The sequence below is a fragment of the Glandiceps talaboti genome, chromosome 8 (genome assembly GCF_964340395.1).
Source record: "Glandiceps talaboti chromosome 8, keGlaTala1.1, whole genome shotgun sequence".
Lineage (NCBI taxonomy): Eukaryota > Metazoa > Hemichordata > Enteropneusta > Spengelidae > Glandiceps > Glandiceps talaboti.
The window spans coordinates 21028198-21047722 of NC_135556.1; the positions used below are offsets into that span (position 1 = coordinate 21028198).

Genomic DNA, 19525 nt, shown 5'->3' on the forward strand with positions numbered 1-19525 from the left:
ATAAGTCAACCCATTAAATGGCGTATTTAGTACGAAATCTAGACACCCATTGATTAATTTTTAAAGCTATGTCGTTTTTTGTCGAGTACATGTATTTAGAACTCAAAGGCTATGAAGTTGTTACTAAACCGTACGAGGAATAGCATGATGCAGACTATGCAATTCTCTTGGGAATAACGGGGTTTCAAATTCTAAGTTCAATCGGTTAAAGGTACGTAGAGTTCATGAGCCTCATGTAGCCTCGGAAGCCAGTACTAGATTCAGTCTCCTCGCCATAAAAGATGAGGCAACTGAGACAAGAGATGATAATACAAGACAACATAATCTCCGTCAGCAAGCAAGACTAATGCTGACATAGATTTACCACTTTAGTCTGGAAACAAAATGCACCAATTTTACCTTATTAAAGCTTGAGTTTAATATAAACGCAATAATAACGTTCTGTTTCAAGTGTCAACTTGCTAAATCAGAGTTAATGGAATAAAACATACATTCAAAAGCATTATGTTCCACTTTGGGGGTGTTAATTTGTCATCTCGACGCTCAACTGGAAGTACTAGTTCTTCTCCCTTACGTTTATAGGAGACCAGTAAATAACATAATTTTAGGACCAGCTTTTTTGAGAAGATGTATCAATACGACATCCATGGTATTTATGTAACCCAAACATATATTTTGCCAACGAAAAGAAGAGAGGATGGGGTCATTATCGTTAAATTAAACAAGTGAGGTTCAGTTCCATATTAAAGCGGAAAACAGAGTACGCGCGCACATTCAACTTAGAATGGGTTTCTAATTCCAAGGGGCATTTTAGTTGATTATTTGACCAGACCACTATGTGAAAAGGTCGGAGGCAGACATAAAACGAGTTAATACCACGTATTATATTTAGCCATCGTAAACTATATCTGACACGAAATATACAAGTCTACAAATCAAGCGGACAAACTTCCATTTCGTCAAACAAACCCATGTACTTTAAACTAGAAAATTAGACAGCCTCGTAAAATTCAGAAACAACATATCATCCCCAATTAAGGAGATAATGTATCAAGAGTTCATTCCTTAATATGTATATTTAGTTCATAGTGTTACCCTTACAGCTAGTCGGAATCATTCTGCAAAATTTCTTTTCTTTTTGGTTTTTTTCTGGGGGGGGGAGCTTAATATTAATCCACAATTCATTAACATATACGAACCTTGCATATACTAATTAACTGAGCAATGTCTAGAAAATGGTCATTTATAAATTTCGAAGTTTTAAACATCCATGCTGAAAATGTATCAAGTGTGACACAACGTTCCTCACCCTGGATGACACGGGGTGGAAAGAGAGCTGGTGATGATTTTAACAAAAAAGTTTGACATTTGAGGTCAAAGTGATGTGACAGATAATGAAACTCTTTGTGAAATATACGATCCATGGACACATTTTAGGTACTGACATACATAAATTACGGTAGTGGTGGCCTGATTAAGGGTCAAGCAGTCAATTTCCTACTCGTATGAAACTTTGGAGAAACGTCAAGGCACATTGTTCACTCGTTAACCAGTGAAGCATCATCTGTTGTCCAGAGATGGGGTATCCGGCATTGTCTGTTTTAATTTGCCTCTCCATTCAGGCCTGTATTTCTTTGCAAGGTATGTATGTTTTCTTAGCTGTCTTTCATTTTTCAAATACTTAAAAAAGGATTCACCGTCTCATAATTCAAGGAAATGTGGGAAGGATATAAAAAGTCTTATATGTGCCCGTAAAGCAACTTATTATATGTGTATTTCAGATTCAGTTTGAAATTGACGTACGTCCGTTTAATTCTGACAAGAATGTCCCGGATACCTTCAAACTGTATCTTAGGAAGCGATAACACATCTGCGAAATCGAAGCCCAATTTTGGCATATCGTTTAACTTTTGTCCAAAACGACTACTCCATTTCAAGGGAATGTTCTGTTCTGTAGGCACGTAGTTTGAGAAACCGAAGTGAAACTTTATTCAATTACACTGAAAAAGGGAAGCATCGCAAAGCACATATAGTTCCTTCTGTTTGGGTTGATATAAAGTTCATTTTTATACAATTATTTATTGAAACTCCCATATGCTATTGATTGTTTGATCAGCCTTCTTGAAGGTTCCGTAATGAACATTTAGTCAAAAAAATAATGGTGTACGTTTGATAATATGTGATAGACGTGGTAAATTAGGCTGGTGAAAGATTGGAAATTGAGGGTCGATAGGCTAATTAGTTGTTGGGTAGGGTTGAGCGGCCCTCCAACACTAAAGCTGATCTAGTATAAAGCCCCTGGACAAGGCAGTCGACGAACAAAACTATGGTCAATAGCAGTTGAACTGTTCATTACAATATGCTCAGATGACAGTTGTGTTTTGTCTATTTCTCCTGTGTGTTATACGTGGTTTTGGTTCTATTACGTCAAGTAACTACTACTATAGAAGATTAGCAATATGTAAGTTGAAACATTGAGGAAAGCCTCAATCTGTGTTTTATAGGAACACGGAGTTATATTTGTCAGACACCTTTGAGAAATAAAGCGATGTTCACTTAATACTTACAACTTGTTGTCTGTGAGCGTTGGAGATAGGAATAGAGATTGACACATTATCAGGTCGTGTCCTACATACTGGTACAAGATTAGTTAATTTGACTATGTTATATGATCACATGTACAATCTAATGATAATGGCCTGACGTCCAGTATTGACAAGTAACAAACAAACCAATGTCCGTAAACTTTATGCTAGTTCCCACCCCACCCTTGTTGTATATATTTTGAAAGAGTGTGATGTTTTCCTTTCGTTATTCAAGAAGTAACAGCCATGCAAACCATGGCGAATTTTGAAACTACTGTTTTAGATCTATGCAAGCTAACTGTGTATATATAAAATATTGTTTATGGAGGGATTCGACTGTCGTTTTTTATCCCACATTTCAACAAATGTTAAGCAACAGGCTTATCTCTTTCGATATTTGCCATGGTTGAAATGAATAGACGTTTGTCTCGTAGTGCCCGAGAACGGTAATTCTCAAGGGACTTCGACAACAATGCTAAACACTCGAGCTCATACGTCACATAATATGACCCATTACTCTCTCATGTTGTAAATAAGTCAATATTCAAGTAAACTGAACAATGTAATTTATCTCCAGTGGTACTCACTGAGAGTTGACAGCTGTTCTTTACGACCTAATTATAGATAAAGTTTGAGGAATCAGTAGGTTTTTTCAGTATATTTGAGAATGGTATATAATAATAAACGGAACTCTCGCTATTTTACAAATGTAGCCATCTTAAGTAAGCAGCAAGTCAGGAACGATTCTACCTACCGTAAATGGTACATCAGCCAATATATATGTATGGGTGAGTGTGTGGTTGTCTGTGCTGTCACGAGTCACTATATACGAAGTCATACTTGGCCATATATTTCCACCAGGGTATTAAATCTTGGGCAGAGGGTGTGTAAACGTGGTGAGTATGAGACGAAGTTCCACCTTTGACTTAATTTACCCCCAGTGATCTCTCACCCGGGGGTTGTAGACAGTCAAAAGTGGTACTGCGTCTCGTACTACCCCTGGACAGAGATGGTGTTAGGTGGGTCACAGGTAGGGTAAAGGTTTGGTAAAGGTGGGTAAATTTGACTTTTCTTAGAGATATGCCATGCATATTAATGTGCATTTGCATACATATTTCCAGTAATTATGCAATATCCTAAGAATAGATGAGAGCAAAACCGATATGTCCTATAAAGCTTGTTGATGTTGCATTAGATTTTAATAAAATAACGGCATGGGTAATCATATTAGGCAATTACATGTAACTTGTAATATCTTATCTTAAATGCAGATATCCTACAAAACTTCGTCGTTTTAACTTTAATTAATCATTTGTATAATTAGGTATTTTCGGTAATCATCAACTAAAAAATAAAAGATTTAAACTTCAAATAGCATACATTGATCACAGCAAAGTACAAATTTCTTGTATTTTTTTGTAATTAGGCTTGTAAGTGTAGCTTTTAATTTAACTGTGCCAAGAACCTAACCAACAACATGACCCCTGTAGTACAATCACATGGTGGAAACTATATATTGAACCAGTGACAGTCGCGTACAATAACTGACGCTGCATTCCCGGCTCCCTAGACTCTCTGGAGCCGGTGGAAATCAGGAGTCAAGGTGATAGAGACTTACTCAATAGATGAACGTATTCTTAGAGCATAGTGTATTTCACCACAGCAATGTGCAATTTTACTCTAACATGATCAAGTAAAGCCATTTAAAAACAGGATGACAAAGAAAAAAACAAACTTAGTTGATATCCCAATTTCTCTATAATTTTGATTGCTAAACGTACAGTACGTGAAATTTAAAATAGTTGTACATTAGCATTATCCTTGTCTTCGGTAAACCTTACTCCTGGAAAATATTCGTCTAGTCGTTCTTTTCATTTTTAGAGTCGTCGATCCCGTTGCAAGCTTAATATATGTGCCCACCAGCAACACTCTTCGAATTCATGTATTCGTTTGCAACGAATTTCTTGTGGAACGAAAATAAAAGGGTTACCGATCCTACGGATCAGTGAACGTATATTTTGAATGCAATGTTTAATTTATAAGAGATACTACTACAGGCTACAAATCAATGTTGATAATAGATAATCTAATACAGTTACTAATTCTTTTTTTAAATAGTGACCGCAAACTCTCATAACGTAGGTCCCCAGCAAAAAGCTGGAACTTGTCCAGCAGTTCAAGAGACTGCTACTGGTACGTGTGATGAAGACTGTTCTTATGATGAACAGTGTGACGGTAATAAGAAGTGTTGTTCCAATGGTTGCGGTCGCGCTTGTATTGAGCCAGGTGAGATGATAATATTCTATCAACATATGTCTAACACATAACAGTTTAAACGTGTCATTTATTTATTTCTACGTACAACCTAATCCTCATACGTAGAACATCAGGTGACGGCTTAATTCGACTGACGAAATATATCTGCTTCAGGTTTTTCCAGTTGAAAGGTGGACTAGCTCCAACTGCAACGTTGTTTGTTTTTGATTTTATTTTTGATTTGGTTTGTTTCTTCTGTTAATTAATATTTTTTCTTTAGTAAATGCACAAGGTAAGGGTTCTGAACTGGATGTTGGACTATAACCAAAGGGACCGATCAGTTTCTTCGGCCTCGGGGGGGGGGGGGGGTGATTGGGAGGGGGGTCACCCTGTTTTTGAAATTGACAGTAGGGGGGGTCATTGTGTTTTGGATTGTGAGGGAAGAAGAAATTAATTTTTTACAATGACATATAGCCTTGTCTGAACTGACTGGTATATGTATAATTTATTATTGTCCCTGTTTCTTACATAAATACTTTAATATCACTTCACTTAAGAGTTCAAACATAACTATGCATATACATGTAATATCTAGCTACCACACTAGATACAGAAATGTCATGTAAATGCTTGGCTGTTTCACAATCAATACTCCACTGTTATTCCCCATACAAAGTATGGACAACCCATACTTACCACTTCGTTTATTACCTATTATAGACAACCCCATTGATTACACCAAAATATTATCCATACAAAGTATGACAATTCCACTCACACTATATTACTTTCGTTCACACAAGTACAACTGTTACATTGGAATGCTTTATTGTAACTAAAAGGAGCAGCGTTATGTCAGCCTAACTGATACTTATGAACTTTTTTTGATTTTCTCTAAAATGTTCCATTTCAGATTTTGAAGTAATTGGTCCACAGCAGAAAGCCGGTCAATGCCCAGCAACACCCATCGATATTAGTGGAATATGCGTACAAGAGTGTTCTAACGATGAGGAATGTGATGATGCCAAGAAGTGTTGTTCAAATGGATGTGGAAATGTGTGTGTAGAACCAGGTAGGAATGATCTAGAAACTCACCTTCTGTTTTATCAGAGACGTTTAGAATCAAATTTTGACTTTGAATATAGGGAAACGGAAGAAGTGTCATTATGGTTTCTAAAATGTTTTCGTTATCTACTGTTTTTTTTTTTTAAATACGTATACAAAAGATTCCACTCACATTTTTACATATTTTGACAGTAAGTGCACAGGGTGGAGGATCTGAAGTGGCAGTTGGTCTGCTTCCTAAAGCTGGAAAGTGTCCTGCAGTAACGGAAGGAACTAGTGGAACTTGTGTCCATGACTGTTCTAATGATGAGGAATGTGATGGTAATAAAAAATGTTGTTCTAATGGTTGTGGACATGTCTGTTCTGAACCGGGTAAGTATTACTGACCTGTTCAACACTTAAGGTGTTATGTTTAGATTGGTGATACAGGGACAAAAACAACTCTTCGTGTATGGAGACTTCCACTTCTGCAACTATTAAAGATAGTTGTGAAGCTTTGTACCAGGTAACTTTTACTAACTATCAAATGAACATATATATGCGCAGTCGCATAAAGTCGGTTAATGGCCGGTGTTGTGGTATGTACACTAAACTTGTATCAAAAATGTATTTTCAAAAGAGACAAATATAATTATTAACATGTCATCCATTATAAGCCGGAAAGCCATGAATTCTGTGGAATTCCTAATAATGCTTTCTCCAACTATACCATGACTGCATGTGTCTATTGACCTTTGTAGCACTGGAATCTACTCCAGAGGCAGCACTTCAAAGAACACAAACTTACTACAACATTGATACGTACATACAACACCCACTCACTACTCCATTGACATGTGCATACGAAGTATTGACAAACAATTCACCCACTTACTACTCCATTAATGTTTCCACAATACAATATAATAACACAAGTAGATCAGTGGAATGTTGCATTGTAAGAAAAAATAAGAGTAGCGTCACGTCAGTCTAACTGACACTTATGAACTTTTTTTTCATTTTCTCTAAAACGTTTCATTTCAGATTTTGAAGTAATTGGTCCACAGCAGAAAGCCGGTCAATGCCCAGCAGCACTCATCGATGTAAGTGGAATATGCGTACACCAGTGTTCTAACGATGAGGAATGTGATGGTGATAAAAAATGTTGTTCTAATGGTTGTGGGCATGTCTGTTCTGAACCAGGTAAGAATTACTGACCTGTTCAACACTTAAGGTGTTATGTTTAGATTGGTGATACAAGGACAAAAACATTTTTTGAGTATATGGAGACTTACACTTCTGCAACTATTAAAGATAGGTGTGAAAACTTTGTACCAGGTAACTTGTACTAACTATCAAATGAACATATATATGCGTAATCGCATAAAGTTGGTTAATGGTGTTGTGGTATGTCCACTAAACTTGTATCTAAAAACGTACTTTCAAAAGAGACAAATACAATGATTACCATCACATCCATTATAAGCCGGAAAGCCACATTTCTGTGGAATTCCTAATAATGCTTTCTCCAACTATACCACGACTGCATGTGTTTATTGACCTTTGTAACACTGGAATCTACTCCAAAGGCAGCACTTCAAAGAACACAAACTTACAACCACACTGATACGGACATACAACACCCACTCACTACTCCATTGACATGTGCATACGAAGTATTGACAAACAATTCACCCACTTACTACTCCATTAATGTTTCCACAATACAATATAATAACACAAGTAGATCAGTGGAATGTTGCATTGTAAGAAAAAATAATAGTAGCGTCACGTCAGTCTAACTGATACTTATGAACTTTTTTTTATTTTCTCTAAAATGTTTCATTTCAGATTTTGAAGTAATTGGTCCACAGCAGAAAGCCGGTCAATGCCCAGCAGTACCCAGCGATGTAAGTGGAATATGCGTACAAGAGTGTTCTAACGATGAAGAATGTGATGATGCCAAGAAGTGTTGTTCAAATGGATGTGGAAATGTGTGTGTAGAACCAGGTAGGAATGATCTAGAAACTCACCTTATGTTTTATCAGAGACGTTTAGAATCAATTATTGACTTTGAATATAGGGCAACGGAAGATGTGTCATTATGGTTTCTAAAATGTTTTCGGTATATCTACTATTTTTTTTAAATACAAAAGATACCATTCACATTTTTACCTATTTTGACAGTAAGTGCACAGGGTGGAGGATCTGAAGTGGTTGTTGGACTGCTTCCTAAAGCCGGAAAGTGTCCTGCAGTACCAGAAGGAACTTATGGTATTTGTATCCAAGACTGTTCTAATGATGAGGAATGTGATGGTGATAAAAAATGTTGTTCCAATGGTTGTGGACATGTCTGTTCTGAACCAGGTAAGAATTACTGACATATTCAACACTTAAGGTGTTATGTTTAGATTGGTGATACAGGGACAAAAAACAACTCTTCGTGTATGGAGACTTCCACTTCTGGAACTATTTAAGATAGTTGTGAAGCTTTGTACCAGGTAACTTTTACTAACTATCAAATGAACATATATATGCACAATAGCATAAAGTCGGTTAATGGTGCTGTGGTATGTACACTAAACTTGTATCAAAAAATGTATTTTCAAAACAGACAACTATAATTATTAACATGTCATCCGTTATAAGCCGGAAAGCCATGAATTCTGTGGAATTCCTAATAATGCTTTCTCCAACTATACCACGACTGCATGTGTCTATTGACCTTTGTAGCACTGGAATCTACTCCAGAGGCAACACTTCAAAGAACACAAACTTACTACAACATTGATACGTACATACAACACCCACTCACTACTCCATTGACATGTGCATACGAAGTATTGACAACCAACCCACTTACTACTCCATTAATGTTTCCACAATACAATATAATAACACAAGTAGATCAGTGGAATGTTGCATTGTAAGAAAAAATAATAGAAGTGTCACGTCAGTCTAACTGATACTTATGAACTTTTTTTTATTTTCTTTAAAACGTTTCATTTCAGATTTTGAAGTAATTGGTCCACAGCAGAAAGCCGGTCAATGCCCAGCAGTACCCAGCGATGTAAGTGGAATATGCGTACAAGAGTGTTCTAACGATGAGGAATGTGATGATGCCAAGAAGTGTTGTTCAAATGGATGTGGAAATGTGTGTGTAGAACCAGGTAGGAATGATCTAGAAACTCACCTTCTGTTTTATCAGAGACGTTTAGAATCAATTATTGACTTTGAATATAGGGCAACAGAAGATGTGTCATTATGGTTTCTAAAATGTTTTCGTTATATCTACTATTTTTTTTGAAATACAAAAGATACCACTCAGATTTTTACCTATTTTGACAGTAAGTGCACAGGGTGGAGGATCAGAAGTAGTTGTTGGACTGCTTCCTAAAGCCGGAAAGTGTCCTGCAGTAGCGGAAGGAACTAGTGGAACTTGTGTCCATGACTGTTCTAATGATGAGGAATGTGAAGGTGATAAAAAATGTTGTTCTAATGGTTGTGGACATGTCTGTTCTGAACCAGGTAAGAATTACTGACCTATTCAACACTTAAGGTGTTATGTTTAGATTGGTGATACAGGGACAAAAAACAACTCTTCGTGTATGGAGACTTCCACTTCTGCAACTATTAAAGATAGTTGTGAAGCTTTGTACCTGGTAACTTGCACTAACTATCAAATGAACATATATGTGCACAATCGCATAAAGTCGGTTAATGGTGCTGTGGTATGTACACTAAACTTGTATCAAAAAATGTATTTTCAAAACAGACAACTATAATTATTAACATGTCATCCGTTATAAGCCGGAAAGCCATGAATTCTGTGGAATTCCTAATAATGCTTTCTCCAACTATACCACGACTGCATGTGTCTATTGACCTTTGTAACACTGGAATTTACTCCAGAGGCAGCACTTCAAAGAACACAAGCTTACTACAACATTGATACGTACATACAACACCCACTCACTACTCCATTGACATGTGCATACGAAGTATTGACAACCAACCCACTTACTACTCCATTAATGTTTCCACAATACAATATAATAACACAAGTAGATCAGTGGAATGTTGCATTGTAAGAAAAAATAATAGAAGCGTCACGTCAGTCTAACTGATACTTATGAACTTTTTTTTATTTTCTTTAAAACGTTTCATTTCAGATTTTGAAGTAATTGGTCCACAGCAGAAAGCCGGTCAATGCCCAGCAGTACCCAGCGATGTAAGTGGAATATGCGTACAAGATTGTTCTAACGATGAGGAATGTGATGATGCCAAGAAGTGTTGTTCAAATGGATGTGGAAATGTGTGTGTAGAACCAGGTAGGAATGATCTAGAAACTCACCTTATGTTTTATCAGAGACGTTTAGAATCAATTATTGACTTTGAATATAGGGCAACGGAAGATGTGTCATTATGGTTTCTAAAATGTTTTCGTTATATCTACTATTTTTTTTAAATACAAAAGATACCACTCACATTTTTCAATATTTTGACAGTAAGTGCACAGGGTGGAGGATCTGAAGTGGCAGTTGGACTGCTTCCTAAAGCCGGAAAATGTCCTGCAGTAGCGGAAGGAACTAGTGGAACTTGTGTCCATGAATGTTCTAATGATGAGGAATGTGATGGTGATAAAAAATGTTGTTCCAATGGTTGTGGACATGTCTGTTCTGAACCTGGTAAGAATTACTGACCTATTCAACACTTAAGGTGTTATGTTTAGATTGGTGATACAGGGACAAAAAACAACTCTTCGTGTATGGAGACTTCCACTTCTGCAACTATTAAAGATAGTTGTGAAGCTTTGTACCTGGTAACTTGCACTAACTATCAAATGAACATATATATGCACAATCGCATAAAGTCGGTTAATGGTGCTGTGGTATGTACACTAAACTTGTATCAAAAAATGTATTTTCAAAAGAGACAACTATAATTATTAACATGTCATCCGTTATAAGCCGGAAAGCCATGAATTCTGTGGAATTCCTAAAAATGCTTTCTCCAACTATACCACGACTGCATGTGTCTATTGACCTTTGTAACACTGGAATCTACTCCAGAGGCAGCACTTCAAAGAACACAAACTTACTACAACATTGATACGTACATACAACACCCACTCACTACTCCATTGACATGTGCATACGAAGTATTGACAAACAATTCACCCACTTACTACTCCATTAATGTTTCCACAATACAATATAATAACACAAGTAGATCAGTGGAATGTCGCATTGTAAGAAAAAATAAGAGTAGCGTCACGTCAGTCTAACTGATACTTATGAACTTTTTTTTATTTTCTTTAAAACGTTTCATTTCAGATTTTGAAGTAATTGGTCCACAGCAGAAAGCCGGTCAATGCCCAGCAGTACCCAGCGATGTAAGTGGAATATGCGTACAAGATTGTTCTAACGATGAGGAATGTGATGATGCCAAGAAGTGTTGTTCAAATGGATGTGGAAATGTGTGTGTAGAACCAGGTAGGAATGATCTAGAAACTCACCTTCTGTTTTATCAGAGACGTTTAGAATCAATTATTGACTTTGAATATAGGGCAACGGAAGATGTGTCATTATGGTTTCTAAAATGTTTTCGTTATATCTACTATTTTTTTTAAATACAAAAGATACCACTCACATTTTTACATATTTTGACAGTAAGTGCACAGGGTGGAGGATCTGAAGTGGCAGTTGGACTGCTTCCTAAAGCCGGAAAATGTCCTGCAGTAGCGGAAGGAACTAGTGGAACTTGTGTCCATGAATGTTCTAATGATGAGGAATGTGATGGTGATAAAAAATGTTGTTCTAATGGTTGTGGACATGTCTGTTCTGAACCAGGTAAGAATTACTGACCTATTCAACACTTAAGGTGTTATGTTTAGATTGGTGATACAGGGACAAAAAACAACTCTTCGTGTATGGAGACTTCCACTTCTGCAACTATTAAAGATAGTTGTGAAGCTTTGTACCTGGTAACTTGCACTAACTATCAAATGAACATATATATGCACAATCGCATAAAGTCGGTTAATGGTGCTGTGGTATGTACACTAAACTTGTATCAAAAAATGTATTTTCAAAAGAGACAACTATAATTATTAACATGTCATCCGTTATAAGCCGGAAAGCCATGAATTCTGTGGAATTCCTAAAAATGCTTTCTCCAACTATACCACGACTGCATGTGTCTATTGACCTTTGTAACACTGGAATCTACTCCAGAGGCAGCACTTCAAAGAACACAAACTTACTACAACATTGATACGTACATACAACACCCACTCACTACTCCATTGACATGTGCATACGAAGTATTGACAACCAACCCACTTACTACTCCATTAATGTTTCCACAATACAATATAATAACACAAGTAGATCAGTGGAATGTTGCATTGTAAGAAACAATAAGAGTAGCGTCACGTCAGTCTAACTGATACTTATGAACTTTTTTTTATTTTCTTTAAAACGTTTCATTTCAGATTTTGAAGTAATTGGTCCACAGCAGAAAGTCGGTCAATGCCCAGCAGTACCCAGCGATGTAAGTGGAATATGCGTACAAGAGTGTTCTAACGATGAGGAATGTGATGATGCCAAGAAGTGTTGTTCAAATGGATGTGGAAATGTGTGTGTAGAACCAGGTAGGAATGATCTAGAAACTCACCTTCTGTTTTATCAGAGACGTTTAGAATCAATTATTGACTTTGAATATAGGGCAACGGAAGATGTGTCATTATGGTTTCTAAAATGTTTTCGTTATATCTACTATTTTCTTTAAATACAAAAGATACCACTCACATTTTTCAATATTTTGACAGTAAGTGCACAGAGTGGAGGATCTGAAGTGGCAGTTGGACTGCTTCCTAAAGCCGGAAAATGTCCTGCAGTAGCGGAAGGAACTAGTGGAACTTGTGTCCATGAATGTTCTAATGATGAGGAATGTGATGGTGATAAAAAATGTTGTTCTAATGGTTGTGGACATGTCTGTTCTGAACCAGGTAAGAATTACTGACCTATTCAACACTTAAGGTGTACATTCGAAGTGATATAGCGTTTAATGAAAAGAAAGATCTTGCAAGTGCCGAATTGGAAACAATCTGGGTTGAAATTCTTTTGCCAAAAACAAAGTCTATTCTCATCGGAACATGCTATCGTCCACCAAATCAAACCAACTTCTATGATAAATTAGAGCAATGTTGTATCACGAATGATCGTTGCGCGGATTCAGAAGTGATCTTGATTGGCGACTTTAACACTGATGTCACCAATTGGAAGAATAAACAAACCGGACTGGTGAGAGTTCTAAAGGACTTTTGTAACGCGATGAACCTTTCTCAGTTAATAAAGGACTTTACTCGAGTTACAGATAGAAGTAAGTCTATGATCGATCTGATCTTAACCTCAGATCCTGATAAAATTTCCTATAGTGGTGTGATCGATATTGGGATAAGTGACCACTGCATGGTCTACTGTACTAGAAAGATTACTCGTCAAAAAATTAATCAGCATAACAATGTAAAACTAAGATCATTGAAATCTTACTCCAAGGAGGGTTTTCATGAAAAACTGCGAGAAGCAGACTGGATTAGCGTTATTGAATGTGAGGATGTCGATTCTGCTTGGAATACTTTTAAATCGTTATTCATTAATACTTTAGATCAAATAGCTCCTTTAAAGGAGATCCGTCTGAAACAAAAATCAGAACCATGGTTTGATGATAGTATCTTAAACAGTATAAGAAAACGTGATACACTTTTCTCTACATTTAAAAGGTCTAATAACACTGATATCTACAATGAATATAAAAAAGAAAGAAATAATACTCAAAGGCTGATTGACGATGCAAAAAGGATGTATTTCAGTGCTCAACTTGAGGAGGGAAAAAATTGTCCAAAGAAGATCTGGAAAACGTTAAAGGAGCTTGGCTCCTCTTTAAAATCTAAAACGTCAGCTAAATCCTTTGGCCTTTCAGACAATGGGTCAATCATATTTGATAAATCAAAGGTTGCCCAAAAGTTCAACTATTTTTTCACTACTGTGGCTACAAGTTTGGTGCAGAAACTCCCTACTGGCACAGGTCGATTTAACATACCGAGTGTGGAACGATTCTATGCTAAAAGGGGTGTTCTTCCAAACTCGTTTAGTTTATCTCTTGTTAGTGAGGACATCGTTTGCAAAGTTCTCCAAAATATTAAATCTGCAAAAGCCACTGGGCTAGATGGCATACCGGCCAGATTCGTAAAAGATGCAGCCGAAATTATTGCCCCTCATCTACAACATATAATCAACTTGTCACTTAAGTCGGGGAAAGTGCCCAATGATTTGAAGAATGCACGAGTAGTCCCTTTGCATAAAAAGGGCAATAAAACTGATGTCAGTAATTACCGTCCCGTGTCTATTTTAAGCATAATTTCTAAAGTCTTTGAAAAAGTCGTACATGATCAGGTGTCTAAGTATGTTGAAGATTCGAACCTTCTGTATATGTATCAATCTGGGTTTCGTTCGTCTTATTCTACCGATACGTGTTTAATGGCCTTAACAGATCACATACGTATGGAAATGGATAAGGGGAAATTTGTAGGAATGGTCATGTTGGACTTACAGAAAGCTTTTGACACGGTGAACCATGAGATTTTGTTAGGTAAATTACAAGCCATAGGTATGGATGACTCAGCTGTAGATTGGTTTTCATCTTACTTGACCAATAGAAAGCAACTTGTAGATGTGTCAGGTGTTTCGTCTGATGTTGAAAATATTTGTTGTGGTGTTCCACAAGGTTCCATTTTGGGGCCACTGTTGTTTTTTATTTATGTTAATGATATGGAAATTGCTGTCAGCTGTAAACTTTTCCTGTATGCTGATGACTCCGCCTTGTTAATTTCTGGTAATAAGCTTGTAGAGATCGAGAAGCTTTTAGGTAAGGAACTCATGTCAGTTAGTGAATGGTTAGTTGACAACAAATTATCATTACATCTAGGAAAAACCGAATCAATTCTGTTTGGCTCAAAACGTAAACTTAATTCCAACACTAAACTTAATGTTGTATGTAACAATACCCAAATCACTCACAAAACATCAGTCAATTACCTGGGAGCAGAATTAGACCAATCGCTTGGTGGTGAGGGCATGGCTGAAAAGGTTCTCAAAAAGGTTTATGCCAGACTGAAATTTCTATATCGAAAATCTAAATTTTTGGATTTTAACACTAGGAAATTGTTGGCTTCAGCCCTAATTCAATGCCATTATGACTATACATGCTCCTACTGGTACAAAAGCCTAACCCGACGTACAAAATCTAAACTACAAATCTCTCAAAACAAACTGATCAGATTTGTGTTAAACTTGCATCCAAGAACTCATATATCCTACACACACTTCAAACAACTAGGATGGCTTCCTATTGAACAACGAGTTGAACAGCTAAAACTAAATCATGTTTATAAAGTGCTGAACGGTAATGCACCCAGTTATCTTTCCGATCATTTCAGTCTAACCAGTAGTAGGCATTCATACAACACCAGATCTAGTTCTTCCTCTATTTATATTCCAACCTTCAATACTCAGAGTCAACATTCATTCCGTTTATCTGGCGCAAAAATCTGGAACAGTCTACCTTCGTGTATTCGTAATGTCAGCTCTTTGCAACTTTTTAAGAAAAGTGTTAAAGCTTTTATGTACGAGAAATTGTATGAATTGGAAGAAAGTGAGTTCGTTTATTTACTGTAGGCTGGCCTCGCTCCATATGTAGTAGCCGGGTCAGTCAGTTTTTTTAGTATATTCTGTCTGCTATGTACTGGGTTTTTTTCCGTCGTTTTTTATGCTATGTAATGTTTCATGTTGGAGGACCACAATGGAAATAAGTTGTTAAAACTTTTTTGTGTTATCCTCGGCAAAGGTATTCCATGCTGTATTTGTTTGTTTGTGAAAGCTGTAGTGTTATTTCCGTTTTTGTTTTTTTGTTTCGTGAATATTTTTTGCCAAATAAAATCAAATCAAATCAAATGTTTAGATTGGTGATACAGGGACAAAAAACAACTCTTCGTGTATGGAGACTTCCACTTCTGCAACTATTAAAGATAGTTGTGAAGCTTTGTACCTGGTAACTTGCACTAACTATCAAATGAACATATATATGCACAATCGCATAAAGTCGGTTAATGGTGCTGTGGTATGTACACTAAACTTGTATCAAAAAATGTATTTTCAAAACAGACAACTATAATTATTAACATGTCATCCGTTATAAGCCGGAAAGCCATGAATTCTGTGGAATTCCTAAAAATGCTTTCTCCAACTATACCACGACTGCATGTGTCTATTGACCTTTGTAACACTGGAATCTACTCCAGAGGCAGCACTTCAAAGAACACAAACTTACTACAACATTGATACGTACATACAACACCCACTCACTACTCCATTGACATGTGCATACGAAGTATTGACAAACAATTCACCCACTTACTACTCCATTAATGTTTCCACAATACAATATAATAACACAAGTAGATCAGTGGAATGTCGCATTGTAAGAAAAAATAAGAGTAGCGTCACGTCAGTCTAACTGATACTTATGAACTTTTTTTTATTTTCTTTAAAACGTTTCATTTCAGATTTTGAAGTAATTGGTCCACAGCAGAAAGCCGGTCAATGCCCAGCAGTACCCAGCGATGTAAGTGGAATATGCGTACAAGATTGTTCTAACGATGAGGAATGTGATGATGCCAAGAAGTGTTGTTCAAATGGATGTGGAAATGTGTGTGTAGAACCAGGTAGGAATGATCTAGAAACTCACCTTCTGTTTTATCAGAGACGTTTAGAATCAATTATTGACTTTGAATATAGGGCAACGGAAGATGTGTCATTATGGTTTCTAAAATGTTTTCGTTATATCTACTATTTTTTTTAAATACAAAAGATACCACTCACATTTTTCAATATTTTGACAGTAAGTGCACAGGGTGGAGGATCTGAAGTGGCAGTTGGACTGCTTCCTAAAGCCGGAAAATGTCCTGCAGTAGCGGAAGGAACTAGTGGAACTTGTGTCCATGAATGTTCTAATGATGAGGAATGTGATGGTGATAAAAAATGTTGTTCTAATGGTTGTGGACATGTCTGTTCTGAACCAGGTAAGAATTACTGACCTATTCAACACTTAAGGTGTTATGTTTAGATTGGTGATACAGGGACAAAAAACAACTCTTCGTGTATGGAGACTTCCACTTCTGCAACTGTTAAAGATAGTTGTGAAGCTTTGTACCTGGTAACTTGCACTAACTATCAAATGAACATATATATGCACAATCGCATAAAGTCGGTTAATGGTGCTGTGGTATGTACACTAAACTTGTATCAAAAAATGTATTTTCAAAAGAGACAACTATAATTATTAACATGTCATCCGTTATAAGCCGGAAAGCCATGAATTCTGTGGAATTCCTAAAAATGCTTTCTCCAACTATACCACGACTGCATGTGTCTATTGACCTTTGTAACACTGGAATCTACTCCAGAGGCAGCACTTCAAAGAACACAAACTTACTACAACATTGATACGTACATACAACACCCACTCACTACTCCATTGACATGTGCATACGAAGTATTGACAAACAATTCACCCACTTACTACTCCATTAATGTTTCCACAATACAATATAATAACACAAGTAGATCAGTGGAATGTCGCATTGTAAGAAAAAATAAGAGTAGCGTCACGTCAGTCTAACTGATACTTATGAACTTTTTTTTATTTTCTTTAAAACGTTTCATTTCAGATTTTGAAGTAATTGGTCCACAGCAGAAAGCCGGTCAATGCCCAGCAGTACCCAGCGATGTAAGTGGAATATGCGTACAAGAGTGTTCTAACGATGAGGAATGTGATGATGCCAAGAAGTGTTGTTCAAATGGATGTGGAAATGTGTGTGTAGAACCAGGTAGGAATGATCTAGAAACTCACCTTCTGTTTTATCAGAGACGTTTAGAATCAATTATTGACTTTGAATATAGGGCAACGGAAGATGTGTCATTATGGTTTCTAAAATGTTTTCGTTATATCTACTATTTTTTTTAAATACAAAAGATACCACTCACATTTTTCAATATTTTGACAGTAAGTGCACAGGGTGGAGGATCTGAAGTGGCAGTTGGACTGCTTCCTAAAGCCGGAAAGTGTCCTGCAGTAGCGGAAGGAACTAGTGGAACTTGTGTCCATGACTGTTCTAATGATGAGGAATGTGATGGTGATAAAAAATGTTGTTCTAATGGTTGTGGACATGTCTGTTCTGAACCAGGTAAGAATTACTGACCTATTCAACACTTAAGGTGTTATGTTTAGATTGGTGATACAGGGACAAAAAACAACTCTTCGTGTTTGGAGACTTCCACTTCTGCAACTATTAAAGATAGTTGTGAAGCTTTGGACCTGGTAACTTGCACTAACTATCAAATGAACATATATATGCACAATCGCATAAAGTCGGTTAATGGTGCTGTGGTATGTACACTAAACTTGTATCAAAAAATGTATTTTCAAAAGAGACAACTATAATTATTAACATGTCATCCGTTATAAGCCGGTAAGCCATGAATTCTGTGGAATTCCTAATAATGCTTTCTCCAACTATACCACGACTGCATGTGTCTATTGACCTTTGTAACACTGGAATCTACTCCAGAGGCAGCACCTCAAAGAACACAAACTTACAACCACATTGATACGTACATACAACACCCACTCACTACTCCATTGACATGTGCATACGAAGTATTGACAAACAATTCACCCACTTACTACTCCATTAATGTTTCCACAATACAATATAATAACACAAGTAGATCAGTGGAATGTTGCATTGTAAGAAAAAATAATAGTAGTGTCACGTCAGTCTAACTGATACTTCTGAACTTTTTTTTTATTTTCTTTAAAACGTTTCATTTCAGATTTTGAAGTAATTGGTAGGAATGATCTTGAGGATTTAACTCCTCACCTTCTGTTTTATCAGAGACGTTTAGAATCAATTATTGACTTTGAATATAGGGCAACGGAAGAAGTGTCATGATTGTTTCTGAAATGTTTTCGTTATCTACTATATTTTTATAAATACAAAAGTAACCACTCACATTTTTACATATTTTGACAGTAAGTGCACAGGGTGGAGGAATCACTAACATGCTCAAGGCTTAATGTTTTACGTTTAGATTGGTGATAAAAGAACAAAAACAAGTCTTATTGTACGGAGACTTTCACTTTAAAGCCACTTTTTTTCCAGGTATTAAAGATAGTAGTGAAAGTGAACTAGTTAAATTGGTAAAATATCTAATGAAAATAATACTAATTAGCCGTTGTTGCCATTCTAAAGCAGTAATTTGGTTCTGCTATTTTCTCTCTAATTCATACAAGAGGTGAAATAGTCTTCCTGTTTTCTTAAACCAATTAAAAGTATAATTAATAAATACTCTTAATACAAAAATTCATAATGAATACATAAAGTAGTTTTAAGTATTTTAAGGTCTTTCTATTTTTTTAAATAGAAATTGAGGAAAAGATGGGGGCCTGTCCAGCGTTAGAGTCTGGCGTTGATGGAAGCTGTGATGAAGCTTGCCACAATGATGGTGACTGTAATG

General features: G+C 36.4%; 1 protein-coding gene across 1 annotated transcript in view; it reads left to right on the forward strand.

The window, feature by feature from the left end:
* Positions 1-1558: 1558 nt before the first annotated feature.
* LOC144438460 (uncharacterized) overlaps positions 1559-19525 on the forward strand; it is a 22070-nt gene continuing 4103 nt past the window's right edge. The window contains exons 1-20 of the mRNA XM_078127489.1: positions 1559-1641; positions 4704-4871; positions 5755-5913; positions 6099-6278; positions 6930-7088; positions 7737-7895; positions 8073-8252; positions 8897-9055; positions 9258-9413; positions 10058-10216; positions 10394-10573; positions 11222-11380; positions 11576-11737; positions 12382-12540; positions 12736-12897; positions 16513-16671; positions 16849-17028; positions 17677-17835; positions 18013-18192; positions 19433-19525. The exon at positions 19433-19525 is cut by the window's right edge and continues 51 nt beyond it. Coding sequence (XP_077983615.1) covers positions 1578-1641; positions 4704-4871; positions 5755-5913; positions 6099-6278; positions 6930-7088; positions 7737-7895; positions 8073-8252; positions 8897-9055; positions 9258-9413; positions 10058-10216; positions 10394-10573; positions 11222-11380; positions 11576-11737; positions 12382-12540; positions 12736-12897; positions 16513-16671; positions 16849-17028; positions 17677-17835; positions 18013-18192; positions 19433-19525 — 3136 coding nt within the window. The 5' untranslated portion in view covers positions 1559-1577. The remainder of the gene's footprint in view (positions 1642-4703; positions 4872-5754; positions 5914-6098; positions 6279-6929; positions 7089-7736; positions 7896-8072; positions 8253-8896; positions 9056-9257; positions 9414-10057; positions 10217-10393; positions 10574-11221; positions 11381-11575; positions 11738-12381; positions 12541-12735; positions 12898-16512; positions 16672-16848; positions 17029-17676; positions 17836-18012; positions 18193-19432) is intronic.